At 40.3% G+C, this 13,213-nt stretch overlaps 1 protein-coding gene across 4 annotated transcripts in view; it reads right to left on the bottom strand.

The window, feature by feature from the left end:
- The window catches only part of FAM169A (family with sequence similarity 169 member A), a 352,302-nt gene that overhangs the window by 221,437 nt on the left and 117,652 nt on the right, over positions 1-13,213 (bottom strand). For all 4 annotated transcript variants that reach the window (XM_069223847.1, XM_069223831.1, XM_069223821.1 and 1 more), the window contains exons 3-4: positions 9,503-9,602; positions 6,379-6,464 (exon numbers count right to left, since the gene is read on the bottom strand). In XM_069223847.1, coding sequence (XP_069079948.1) covers positions 6,379-6,464; positions 9,503-9,602 — 186 coding nt within the window. The remainder of the gene's footprint in view (positions 1-6,378; positions 6,465-9,502; positions 9,603-13,213) is intronic.

Genomic DNA, 13,213 nt, shown 5'->3' with positions numbered 1-13,213 from the left:
TTCTACTCTTCACTGTACCCTCCTCCAACATATGCCACTCCATTCTATGGCACTCCACTCTAAGCGGCTCCTCTCTACACTATGCCACTCCAGTGTACACCACACCATTGTACGCTATTCCACTGTAAGCCACACCACTCTACGACACTCCACTGTATGGGATTACACAATACACACTCCACCCTACGCCACTTCAGTCTCTAAGCCACTCCAAAGTACACTCCTACTGTCTGCTCTATTCCACTGTACAAAACTCCACTTTACTCCAAGCATTCTATGTTTTTCATAGCACTCAACTCTACGTCACTCCACTGTACACCACTACACTTGATGTAATTGTATTCTACACCACTCCAAAGTATGTCACTCCACACTATTGCACTCCACTCTATGCTGCTACAGTCTACACTATTCTGTTCTACGTTCTTCATCTGTATGCCATTCCATTTTATAACACTCCACTATGCACAACTCCATTCTATGACACTACACTCTATGCTATTACACTCTTTGACACACCATTCAATGACACTCAACTCCACTGTATGCAATTCAACTCCACTGTATGCAATTCAACTCCACGCCACTACACTACACTCCACTACACTACACTGTACCTCACTCCACTCTACATCCCTCCACTGTGTGCCATTCAGGCCTACCCAACTCTACTGTATGCTTTTCACACTGCAAACTCCACTCTGAGCCACTTCACTCTACACCGCTCTACTCTGCTCCACTCCACTGTGCGCCACTACACTCTACGCCACTCTACACCACTCCACAGTACATTACTCCACTCTATGCTACTCCATTGTACCCCACACCAGTTTACACCACTTTACTCTATGATCTGCTATTCCACTGTATGCAACTCCATTCTACATCACTCAACTGTACCCCACTCCACTGTACACCAGTCCACTATACACTTTTTCACTGTACATAGCTACACTCTATGCCAGTCCACTATACGCTATTCCACTGTACACCACTCCATGCTACATCATTCCATTGTATGGTATCCCATTGAATGCTACTGCACAATACCCTGCTCCACTCTACTATACTCCACTGTACACCTATCCAACCTAAGCTATTTAACTCTATCCCACTCCACTCTACACCCCTACACTGTAAGCCACTCCACTGTATACTACTTCACTGGATGCCAATGCACTCTGCGTTATTTCACCGTATGGCACTCCACTGTACACTTCTACACTCTACGCCACTTTGGTTTATGCCACTCTACTCCATTCTATTTGACTCTACTACACTCCACTGTATGCCACTTCACTCTATGCTATTCCACTGTATGCGCCTCCAGTCTACGCCACTACTTTGCACACCACACCACTCCGCTCTATGCTTTTGTATTGTACGCCACTCCACTCTATGCCACCAGACTCTATGCTATTCCACTGTATGCCACTCTACTTTACATCACTCCAGTGTATGCCACTCCACTATACACTATTCCAATCAAAAAAGAAATGTGCCTGCTGGAGTTCTCACAAGGAATCCAAAATGTAATCATATATACCTGTATTTCATAGACTGCACTAGTTGCCATGACAAGGTTGGATAAGCTTAAAAACTTTAAATATGGTGCATACTTTTCTTACACTGAATTTCTGCTTAGTTTAAATTTAAAAGGAAACATATTCTTCGCTCTCTCAACCTCATACTAAATACGGTAGAGCTGGTGATAAGCTACTTTTGCTTTCAACCATCTAGGATAAAACTGTATATGAATATGATGTTAATTGTATTGCTAATGATGATGACGCTTTGCTGAAATTTTTCTTTATAGATTTCAGGCCAGTGATACGCTTTAAAGAAAACTGCAACTGTCTCAAACTACTAATTACATTTTAAGAACATGGGTGAATATTACGTGCTTTTTTCTTTTCCCGTTTTTAGTATGAAGATTTTCTATGCGTTTCCTAGTTTTTTTTCTAATGGCGGTTCATCTTTTTGTGGATGCAATACATATGTACAAACCAAATTTCATGTTTGGTGTGCATTTGACTCACTCATTTACAATATCAATTTCTTACAGACTTGTGTTATGCTTTCTTTAGAATGTCATGCAAGAAGGAACTTGAGAACAGGATAGTCCCAAGAAAGACCAGACAGAGCAGAAAAACAGAAGCGTGATTGGAAAGTTTGAAGACCTGAGCAATGGCAGCTGGGGCAAATGGTGAGTCATCCAGCTCAGGCATTCTAGGACAATCGAAGGAGAGCCCAAAAGGAAGGAGGGCGGTTTCAGGCGAATTTAGGAACCAGCACTAAGCCAGTTGCCTCACAAAATTTGAGATGTATGGATCCTCGTTCGTAGTTCACCCACTGTTATTTCTAGTCTGCAGCTATGTTGTGGTTTCCTGTTTCCTCCTTATTTCTCCCTCTCTGCAGGTATGTTAGTTTTAAGACTTTTACATTCTGATACTTCTCAAGTCTAGTGTGATACGAATTTGCTCGAACTCTCATCTTATGTTTTTCAGTCTTTGCACTCCTGTGGCTCTGTAATATCTACACACCAGCATATCATCATACTCAGTCTTCAGGCTCTCCAGGCAGGAGGAGGTTGACTGGTACTCCTTGGCTTATCACTGGCATGCAGCCATAGAGACCATGTGGTTTCCGGACTGGAGTGTGAGGTGTGTGCAGATCTAAAGTACTATTGTGTCTATTGCTAATACATCTCATATATCATCCTACTAAGCCATACTGAAGTGAAGGGTTGGAGTCTGAAGTCTGTGACTGCTGAGACACCTGAGATGCCAAATTACTTTAACACCACCTGTGTTACTCTCCCTCTCTCTCTCTCTCTCTCTTCCAAAATCTTACCTCAATTTCCCTCAGTATAGATCGTCTGTTCCCGAATCTACTATCTGCTCACACCCATGCGTCTCTGTGATGGTGAAGGCTTGTGGATTAGCACTGGAATATAGAAACTTATTCCCCTTACATCAGAAATTCACACAAAAGAATCTGAGATTTCAGTTTAGTTATTCTTTGGAGCAAGCTTTCAAATATGCTAACCATTAATCCTGTGTTTTCTGCTGTTTGGAGAAGGCAAAATAAAGAGCTATGTATATAATGAATGCCTCTGTTTGCTAAGTACAATTTAACTTTTCTGTCGAAAAAAACTAGGAGATCTGTCATTACAGAAGTGGCAGTAACCTCTCTGCAGTTATGACAAATGTATATGGTTATGGCTTTTTTGATCATTGACACCTTTGATACTTAAAGCTTCATAAGCATCACAGGACACACATTTTTAAGGCCCACGTACTAAGAAATAATTTGCAAAAAGTGGCTGCAAACTGCAAAGCATCCTTCTTACTATTAGGTCGATTCACAAAATCACAATTCACATGGGGTCATATGACGACCTGCCTATTTCATCTCTTAATCAATCTGTAACCTTCTGTGACAAACACAGGGATCGCGACCTGCAAAGGACAGAAGACAACCATTCTTGTGTTTACATTCCCCAAAGGGATTTGTTTTTGAACAGCCACAGTTGCCTTAAAAAATAAAAGCTTCCTGTTTAGGGAGAGCAGGCAGTGGTCCCAGGGACCACTGTGTACTTTCCTAAAAATGCCAACATGATACCGAAAGGGTAATGGATCTCTAAGGGACTCCTTCACCTTTGTAAATCAATTATCAACTCCTTTCAGAAGCTCGTAACTGGTTAATGGTTTCCATCCAGAATTGCAGTCGCAAACCACTGGCACATACCATATTGAATTTCAATTTGTAAGGAAAGCTTGCTTCACAAACTTCAAAACTGTTGCAAAATCCGTTTTATGAGTTGGAACAACTTTTACCACTTGTAAAATGGATTCTGTTGAATCAATTCTGTGGTCAAGAACCCAATAATTTTGTGAATCTCAGTACTTGCGATCACAAAGCCCTTTAGTAGATCTGGCCGTTAGTTCTTTATTGTGGGTATCATCACAGAGAAGTAAGAGGATATTATATCAAACCCTCCTCCGATTTTTGGATCCACATCTCAGTCCAAACTACTAACCGTCCTTCCAATAACCTCAGTCATGGTCAATTTTTCCAACTAAATCTTTTCAACTTTATTTGGGGTTCTGTTATTGTTTTCTGCCGGAGAGAAGGGAACCTATGACATTCACAGTTTTCTAAATGGTGACAGTGAACGTGGTGTGCGAGACTAGAAAATGGGGATGAAGACTTGATGCCAGGTGTATCAGTCGATGATTGGGAGTGTGGATATCATCCAGCTTTGAAAATCGATGCCTGTATAAGAGTGCCTGGTAGCTAAGAGGGTGGATGGGAGAAGCACAAGTGGATGGAGTTTTTAATTTTGAAGTTCCTTTGCAGAACAAATTAGACCCAACAAGAGGACTGAGTTTTTCATGAATTTTTTTATTTTTTATTCTACTAGTATTATCCCAGTGAAGCTGTGAAAATGTAAAAGGTTGAACTTTGAATTAAATACTATTGTCTGGTAGATGGGGTTAAATGAGATTTTATAGATAAACATTTATTTAATTTAAACCATTTAATGGAAATGTGTACACTAAATGGAATTTTCCATTTGATAGAAATCAAGTCATAGACCGTTTTGCTTTTTTAAAATGCCATACTATTTTTCAAAGGTGTAAACACCACACATATTGAAAATTAGTTTGTTTCTCTACAATTGCATAGATTATTTGTCCCTTTTCCCATGTACCGAAGCCTCTGGAAGTTTTTATTCCTTTGTTAAAAACAATACTGTTTCAAAGAGTAAGCTAAAAATCATGTTCATCTCCATCCTTCTTCCTCTTCCTTCTTTCCTACTGCCACGTTTTTGTTTTTTGTGGGGGATAGGCATTTTAAAAATAATGTTATTTTCCTCTCCTTATTGATTCTCCTTCTCTCTACTTTTTTGTGGGACCCATTTGCATATCATCATTCTCTAACTTAACCCTTTCACTACCCGACCTCATTCTGCCTAACTGGGATTTAAACTAAATGGGTTTTCAAATATTTGGATTCTCAGGACTAGTTGTTTTTATTTGGTTTTCGTAAGAATGCAGCTATGTAGAGCTTCGATCTGCACAGGAGCTCATCTGGCATGAGACTTTTGTGCTTTCTTTGCTACATGGATTTTGAAGGCAAGTATTGAGTCTATAAGGAAACCAAAGCATTTTGCATATAACAATGGATCTGGGAAAAAAACGAAAAGGGGAATTTTGCTGTGGTATGTTTGAATGCTGCTATCACATTTACTGAGATGGTTGTACTACTTGTTTCTGGTGGAGATGGAAGCACAGCACCAATGTCTAAGCTGTAATGCATGTAAGGCACAAACCAATGTGTACCTCCCTCTGACAACACTCTGAGGTGTCAATAGTGTACTGCGGACGGTTCAAGGTAGGCAAGAGGAGTCTAAAGCATCCATTTGGAGGTAAACTATCATATGGGCCTGAAGTACGCCAAGATGAGCTGCCACATAGGGGAGTGGTTTTTATCTAGACAAAATGTTGTTGATTATGGAGGTAGGATGAAAACAATTGCAGAACTGTTTCTTCTTTCCATGCACCCTAACTGGATGCAATGCGTTGTGGCTGTGGGTGGGGAATGCAATCACTGGGTTGATTATGCTGAAGTTGAGAGTAAAATCATTGACTTGAAGGTGGTTGGTTCTTTGCTGCAATTGGGTCTTAAGGTCTAATAACTGAATAGCACGAGTATAAATGCAGCCAGAATCACTGTTTACTGCTATATCAGATCACATTCTAGAAAAGCCTCTGCTCCAGTTGGGCATGAAGTGAAGAATTTCTTTATTCTAGTATTGAAACAGATAGCTGTTAAGCGTCAATCTACTGGCATGTGAAGCACCATAAGTAGGTGTTCTAAATGTGTGCGCCTGAAGTCTGGAACTGCATCCACGAAACCATCAGAACTGCCTACACCCTCCTACAATTCAGGAAACACATGAAACCTCATTGTCACGCTATGAAATACCCAAATACACACCTACATTCATACAGAACCACCAATGTAATAACTCAATACTTTCAAAAACTCTCACTATGGGTTATTCGTATTGCTACTAAGGAGCCTTTAAGTATCTTAGCTAAAGGATGACAATCACAAGACAAATGCAAGTTAATAGATCATAAATTATATTTTACCAGCCGCTAGCACAAAGTCCTCTGGTCCAGGTACTCGAATCCTAAATCTGAATCAGTGTAAAGGACTGGCTGCACCGCTACGATACAGAAGAGCTGCCATATCCTTCCAGAAATGTTCCTTAATTATTCACACAAATTTCGTAAAGGCAAATCTGCCGCAAATCGAATATATAACTAGTATTGTTTTCATGTTAAGTGACATCTGTAGACTCACCTTGTGTAGTCCCTCTCTTTGAGGACTGGAAGTTCGCACTATGTCCTCAATAGCCCACCACTGGTCAGCAAGATAAAGGGCCACAGCTTGAATGGAAAGAAAGTGAAAAATTATTATTTATATTACATCAGAGAACCTATTGCACTCTACAACTCAAATAATGTGGTGAAAATTCAAGCAGTGTAAAACAACCCTCAGAAAAATGAATACCCTTTATGTCTTATGCATACTATTATACAATCATTGTGTGTCGATTAGGGGTTCTCCATCATCACTCCAATTTTAAGTGTTCAGCTATGATTAGCAGACATTGCACTACTGACGACTAAAACATCAAACCCACATTCACTGTACATATATGACAGATTTATCATTTAACTTTTTTGAGATGATGATAGCCTTTTAGCTGGAACAACATTAGCTGTGGAAGCCTCAGACACGACAAATATCACGTTGGGCAATCATTGCCAGTGAGTTGGGAAATCGTATGGAGATTTATTTTGTGCAAGTGCTTGGATACTTTAGTCATGCCATGGGTATACATATTTTCAACACCACACTCTCAATACTCCAGAGCTCATTTATTTTGGGGGGACATCCTTGGTTAGGATAGCAGAATACACCTTCGTTTGATGGCTGTGACAGTCCAGGGTAATACAGAAAGCGAATATGCCAGTGTGATGTTCTCTTGGAATCTCAGGGGAATCAGGGTTTCGAATTATGGACTGCTGTCTATCACCTTGAAGTGAACCAGGAGGCTTGACTCGTGTATATTCCATTTTGCCAAGGGTATAAGAATCCACAACATGCTTCATCATTTTTTAAACTGCCCTTGATAAAAAAGGAGAAAGGGGCTCGGGCTTTATAGAATTGTAACATGAATAATTATTAGGTCATGTTGGGTCAGTGTATAGCCCATATATTGACTGCGAATTTCTTTGAATTTTCATGAGGTTAGGTTTAGAGTTCCCAGTGATCTCTGCCATGTTTGGTGAAACAATGCATGCTACATAACTCTCCCCGTTTCATGACTCTTTGCCTGTAAAGGATGACCTGTTATTGCTGAATATTTTCCACAATGTGGACAACTGAAATAGGCTGCAGGAGGTTGTATTTCTTGTGACAATACTTCCAGCATATGGTATCAAAACCTTTGCTCTCTTCAATTCCTTCTCATCAGTTCTTCAAGTTCCTCCAGATGCAGGATTTCTCAACAGTACAATACATCGCCTGTATGTTATTGTCTACAGTATCACAACGATTTGAGACAGCCCAGTGCATCAATCCAGCACTGTACATCACATGTATTGGACCAAGTTGAAACTTGGGACACTAAGAAAACACTAAGGCAAACTATGTAGTAGCACTCAGGAATCAAGTACAACATTACAAATCAATATCAAATCTCCAAAACTACTGCTTATGTAAGGCAGGACACTCCACTCTTAATGTTCCAGATAGACACGCAGAAAGGCAGAGTTTTACACCTGCCAATATATTTTGACCTATTAGCAAAGGATTTCTAGTACACTTAGTGGTATTTTGGTTCATACAACTTTTAATTATCTGAAAATGGGTGACTTGGGTAATTGATCAACACTATATTGCCTAATTGTTCAAACACTTCAGTGCCTAAACTGGAATTTATATTTCTTGACAATATTTGTCATATGATAATAACTAACAAATGGCTGTATCAAGAAACTCAGTGCCTGTTTTACAGTTTGGTAGGTGGCCCATCATTCATTAGGGTGGCGGAGTATATTATGTCTGCCCTATCGAGAGATCACTGGTGGCCCAGTAGTGATCTCTGTGCCTTCACAAGAGCCGTCACCATTGTGGCTCCTTTAAGCTACTGAACGTGGGGGCCGCATATTTCAGGTGGTCTTCACGAAAAAAAAAAAAATCCAGAAACAAACTCTGGAAGGGGAGTCTGTTTTTAAAGAACAAAAATGCTAATGAACCTGGTACCCTGGGAGTTTTCTCCCACGTGTTTGGGTCATTAGTATTTTGTTTCTATTCAGGACCACCAGGTTTTTCCTGGTGATCCCAAACAGAAAAATGAACATCATATCATCTTTGGGCCTTTGTTGTAGGTTTCTAATGATGGAGCCTACAGGTTCACAGCCGTCGGAAACCAAATGGTCCACCGGACTCCAAACAGAGTAGGCAGATTATAAGCTTGGTGGACAGGGACCTCCAAAACGTTTATGTGGCGTACACTGTCTGCCAACCTCTAAATCGGAACCTCTGACTCAAGAGTGGGAAAATGAAACCTATGATTGTTTTCAGAATCAGCTATTTATATTCACGGATAACAGGGAGAAAGTTATTGCAGCAGTATCCATACTGTAGCAGCAGTTATATTCATTATGAGCCATCGCCCTGATGAATGCTACTTTTCACTTAAAGCAGTTTGTTTTTACTGAAGTATGGGAAATGTATGTATTTTGTAGTGCATGGTATGACCAATGTACCTCTAATAAAAAGAAAGACAGATTGCTACTTTAAGGGAATAATTGTAATCTGCATGGCATTTTCTTCTTGGCTCCATCAGGACAGGAGCCAAAATCTCCTGCTCCCTAGACCTGCTGCTGAATGCTGAAATCTTCTGAGCTAACCAAGGATCTTGGCTAGAAGTAGATATAAAGTCACCCAGAGTCACATTCCTAAATGAACACATACAGGAAATTGAATATAAACAAAGTAATGAAAGAAGGACATAGTGACACCGGAAGAAGGTCAGGCCTCCCCAGAAGGCCTTAACTGTGTTTTGACAGGAAAATGACATCAGAATCAAAATATGGGGAACCTAGAAATCAGTATCATCAAACAGCAGGATTGTGATAAATGTTGAGTTATTGCTTCTAGAAATTTGGTTCAGCATTGAAATCTATTTCGATTTTTTCCACCTCCAATGTAGAGATTCAGCAACAAGAATGCAACATTCGGTGCGTAAAGAAAAACAATGAATTCCTGGTTTGGAATCAACTGTGAATATTTAAATGCAGAAATTTGAATTGTTCAATTACATTTGTTAGTCTTTATTGAAGCACAGGATACAGGTAACAGTTGGAATGAAGATCAGAGGCTTTTTAACATAAAATTATCAAAAAAAAGAAACCTGTGAGTGTGTCTTCTGGTGCAAACAGTGCGAGCACCTTATGCGTCTGATCCCCGCCATAGAGAGGCACGAAGCCGACCATCGACAAACTGATAGGAATCTGGAAAAAAATGCTGAAGGTTGAGGATATCCAAGTAAAGCCTGACGGTTCAAACAAACGCATGATCAGCGCAAAGCACAAGAACAACCTAGTATGCGCATAAAAGCTGGTCTTAAAATATATGTGGATTATGATGTATTTATGTTTCTACACATGGAGGATTACACAGCGTGACCCTCGCCCGAAGGCAGCAGTGTTTTTGCTTGAATGGTTCTTTTTACTGCACAAGTCTTGATGCCATGTGAAACATGCAAATTACAGTAAAAAAAAAAGTTCTTAGAACAGGGAGAATGCATGTTAAATACTCGACGTTAAAGAAAAAATGCATTAAAAGAATTTTTTCCAACACCTATCTATACCTTCGGGAGTCCTTTCCGTGCATCTGCCTCTCCCCCGAAACAACCTTCAGTGCCTCCAAAACCCTCAGATAAGCCTTGGCGCACACTTCATCATTTCCATAAACTTGGAAACATTCACGGCAAACACAGCAACAAGCAGCCCGATATCAATCACTCAACATTCGGGAAATCTGTCCGTACATTTCCTTGGACACTACCAAGACCCTGATATCAGCGGCTGCCCTCAGCAAACCTACCTGTCAGGTCAGTCTTCTAATGAGTCTACCCATAAACACGTTTTCCCATTGGACGAAGTAGTGAACATTTCCACAAGCACCATTTATAATTTTGCCAAGCACAGCCCTAGCTCTGACTAGCCAGTGTCTCAAAAGATGGAACTACAAAGCAAACCATAGATCCCGATACTGTCGCTTTAATCCCAAGCATATATGCCCCAACCTGGAATTTCCTCCTCAGCCAACCTTAATTTCCTGGTCCCAACCAAACCTCCATGTGGTTCTTCCAGAGTTCAGTTATATTTACTTGGAGGGAATCCTGCATGGGAATTCTTTTCCAGCAGAAATGTGGGCTCCCTTTCTCTCTCCACTTTGCTAGACAGCTTCAAAACTGCTCTCAACGGAACATCTCATTTTGGAAATATCCTTTTTTTTAGAGACAATTTTACCCTAGTTGCACACTAAACCAGGAACTCTAAATATGTACAAATGAGATATCGGTACTGTCATGTCTACGCCAAACGTCCACCACCCATCACGTTCATAACTTCCCTATATGTTCACATACCGTGTGTCGTTTAAATGTTGCAAAGGACAGCATTTCTTGTCGAAATGATTCAGTTGCTTAAAAACATAAATAAACGCCGATGCTCATTTACCAGTCTTCAATAGTCCTTGCAAACTCAATAGTTGCAGGAGAATGTGCACTAGGCTGCCATAAAACTATTGTTGAACTACAGAAGTCCCACAACAACGTTGTTACTCTCAACATGACACTGTGCTGCAAAAACTACAGATGCAGAGCGTTGCAAACCTACGATAACCATCTGTTGCTGGGGCAGTCTTTTTAGGTCTGTCGTGACAGACAGCAAGAACTATTGACACAAATTCTTTAAAATATACATAAAATGAGCTTTGGCGCCACCGAAAGGACTATAATGTTCTCACCCCATGCTAATGGTTGTTTAGTGTATAATTCTACCTCCCATACAACTGCTTGCACTGCAATGTATGAGGAACTATTTTGCATCTCAAACGTACACTGACTTTAGTAAAATCAATAAAATGTTTTTTCCAAAAAAGCATACGGACTCATCACTCATAACGTTTTCTACAAATGCACCGTATGGAGAAATCACGAATTTACTGACTTGTTTTTAACTGCAGCAGGCTTTCCTTAATGTTTTAGTCATGGTGCAAAAGGCATTCCAGACCTATGACTTTGGTAATGCTTGGTAAGACACTGCCTTTCAAGCACAAAGTGCTGGGAAGAGGGATCATGCCTCTGTATCTCCTCTCTCCATATCTCAGATTTCAAAAGCTGTCCTTGATTTGTCCTTAACTGGCCACCATTGTTGACGTCTTCTTAACCAACACTGACAAGAACAGTCACCCAAGTGCAATTCTTCTGCAAGCTCAACTTGATTTACCAGTTGCAACTCTTTTAGTGCAGACTGATACTCTAGAGTCTTGTACCTCTTTGCCATCTCAAAGGAGCTACACTTGATGCTGATGATTGTGGTAATGCTAAAAGCAACCTTTCTGCCAGTGCCATTATATAAAATCTAAATATAATATACATATAAAACAAACAAGGACAATCCTACATGCCCACAGGTACTAGGGTAATTCTAGACAATTAAAAAACAGTTGTCCCGGGGGACTAATTTCAGGAATACCTATAGTCTAACTTCAAGGTATTCAGCTGAATTGAACAATGGTTAGTGTTATGTTCATAAATAATCATACAAACATTAGTCAAGACTCAACACTTCAGTCCTTGGTAGAAATTATATTTTTCTTCATATAAGGCACATACATACAAGGTGCAAACTGTACAATGAAAAAGTGCAGACGACGCAGTGCTGGTGTAGGTGAATATATACTAGAGTTATGCAAAATACACTGCACATGTCCCTGGTTGTAAACAGTTCAGAACAGAGTTCGTGTTGGAGGATTATATTAATGCATATTATTCGGCCATGTGATTCTGCAACCAGGGGGAATGGGGGGTGGACATTTCGGCCCAATTTCAATTGTAGGGTCTCATCAGAACCATTGTCTTTTGTGTAAAGCACCTAGAGCATTGGTAATTATCTGTACAACAGTCACGAATAACGTCCAGAGGAAAACAACTCTCAGTTAATCCAGGATCCGTACTGCTCCACACCACTGAGTCTGCTGTCTCAATCAGCAGTGAGTCTATTTGAAATCCCATTCCTGTAGAGGGCGCTCCAGCTGCTGTCAGGCGTCTCCTGGACAAGGTTCAAACCTGCAGCAACTTTGTCATCAGTACATACCAATGCTTGAAACTGTTGTGAAATAGCTTTAAGAACTGCATCAGCCATAAACAACTCTCCAAGCGTTGCTCTCTGTCAGCCAACGATGTGTTCTAAACAAGCTGGACTCTACTGCACCCACTGCTACAAAAGCAGCAGCCAATTTTCCCCAAAATGCTGCTTCCTGCCTCACTACAATCTGTAACACAGTTAAACTTCTGCCACACACTGAACAAATGATATGTGCCTCAATAAGGGTGCGTGATTCCACTGCTGGCCTAAAACTCCGTTTTTAGCCAAAATTGGATTACAAATGGAGCAATTCTCTACACCCCGTATTTCTGGGTGAAGTAATCTCCCATTTTTTTTATCCAAGACAAGTCTTTCAAATCACACCTACATGACCTTGTCCTCAGTAAAATTTGTGATATTATGTATTCACATGTAAAAATCGGTGCAGCAGCACTGATTTCAGCATGTTATGCCACATTACATAGAAGACTCAAGGGGATTAGCTTGTGAATCTCGGGACACAAACATAACGAAACTCCGGCATTGGTGGTACTAGGTGCTGTATCACTGCCCAATAATACCGGTGCACTCACAATGGAGCCCTACATCTAATATGCTTATGACTTTCATTATTCGCCTGCAACAGGTAGCTATTTTTTTCTAAAATTCCATTCCATTTTTCAAAAGCGAAAATATTGATGTGCCACATTTTTCATTTTATGGTAGGAAATCCCACTCACCTAATG

Source organism: Pleurodeles waltl, chromosome 1_1 (assembly GCF_031143425.1).
Source record: "Pleurodeles waltl isolate 20211129_DDA chromosome 1_1, aPleWal1.hap1.20221129, whole genome shotgun sequence".
NCBI lineage: Eukaryota > Metazoa > Chordata > Amphibia > Caudata > Salamandridae > Pleurodeles > Pleurodeles waltl.
The sequence above is the reverse complement of the archived record's forward strand: the minus strand, read 5'-3'. Positions and strand labels throughout refer to the sequence as shown.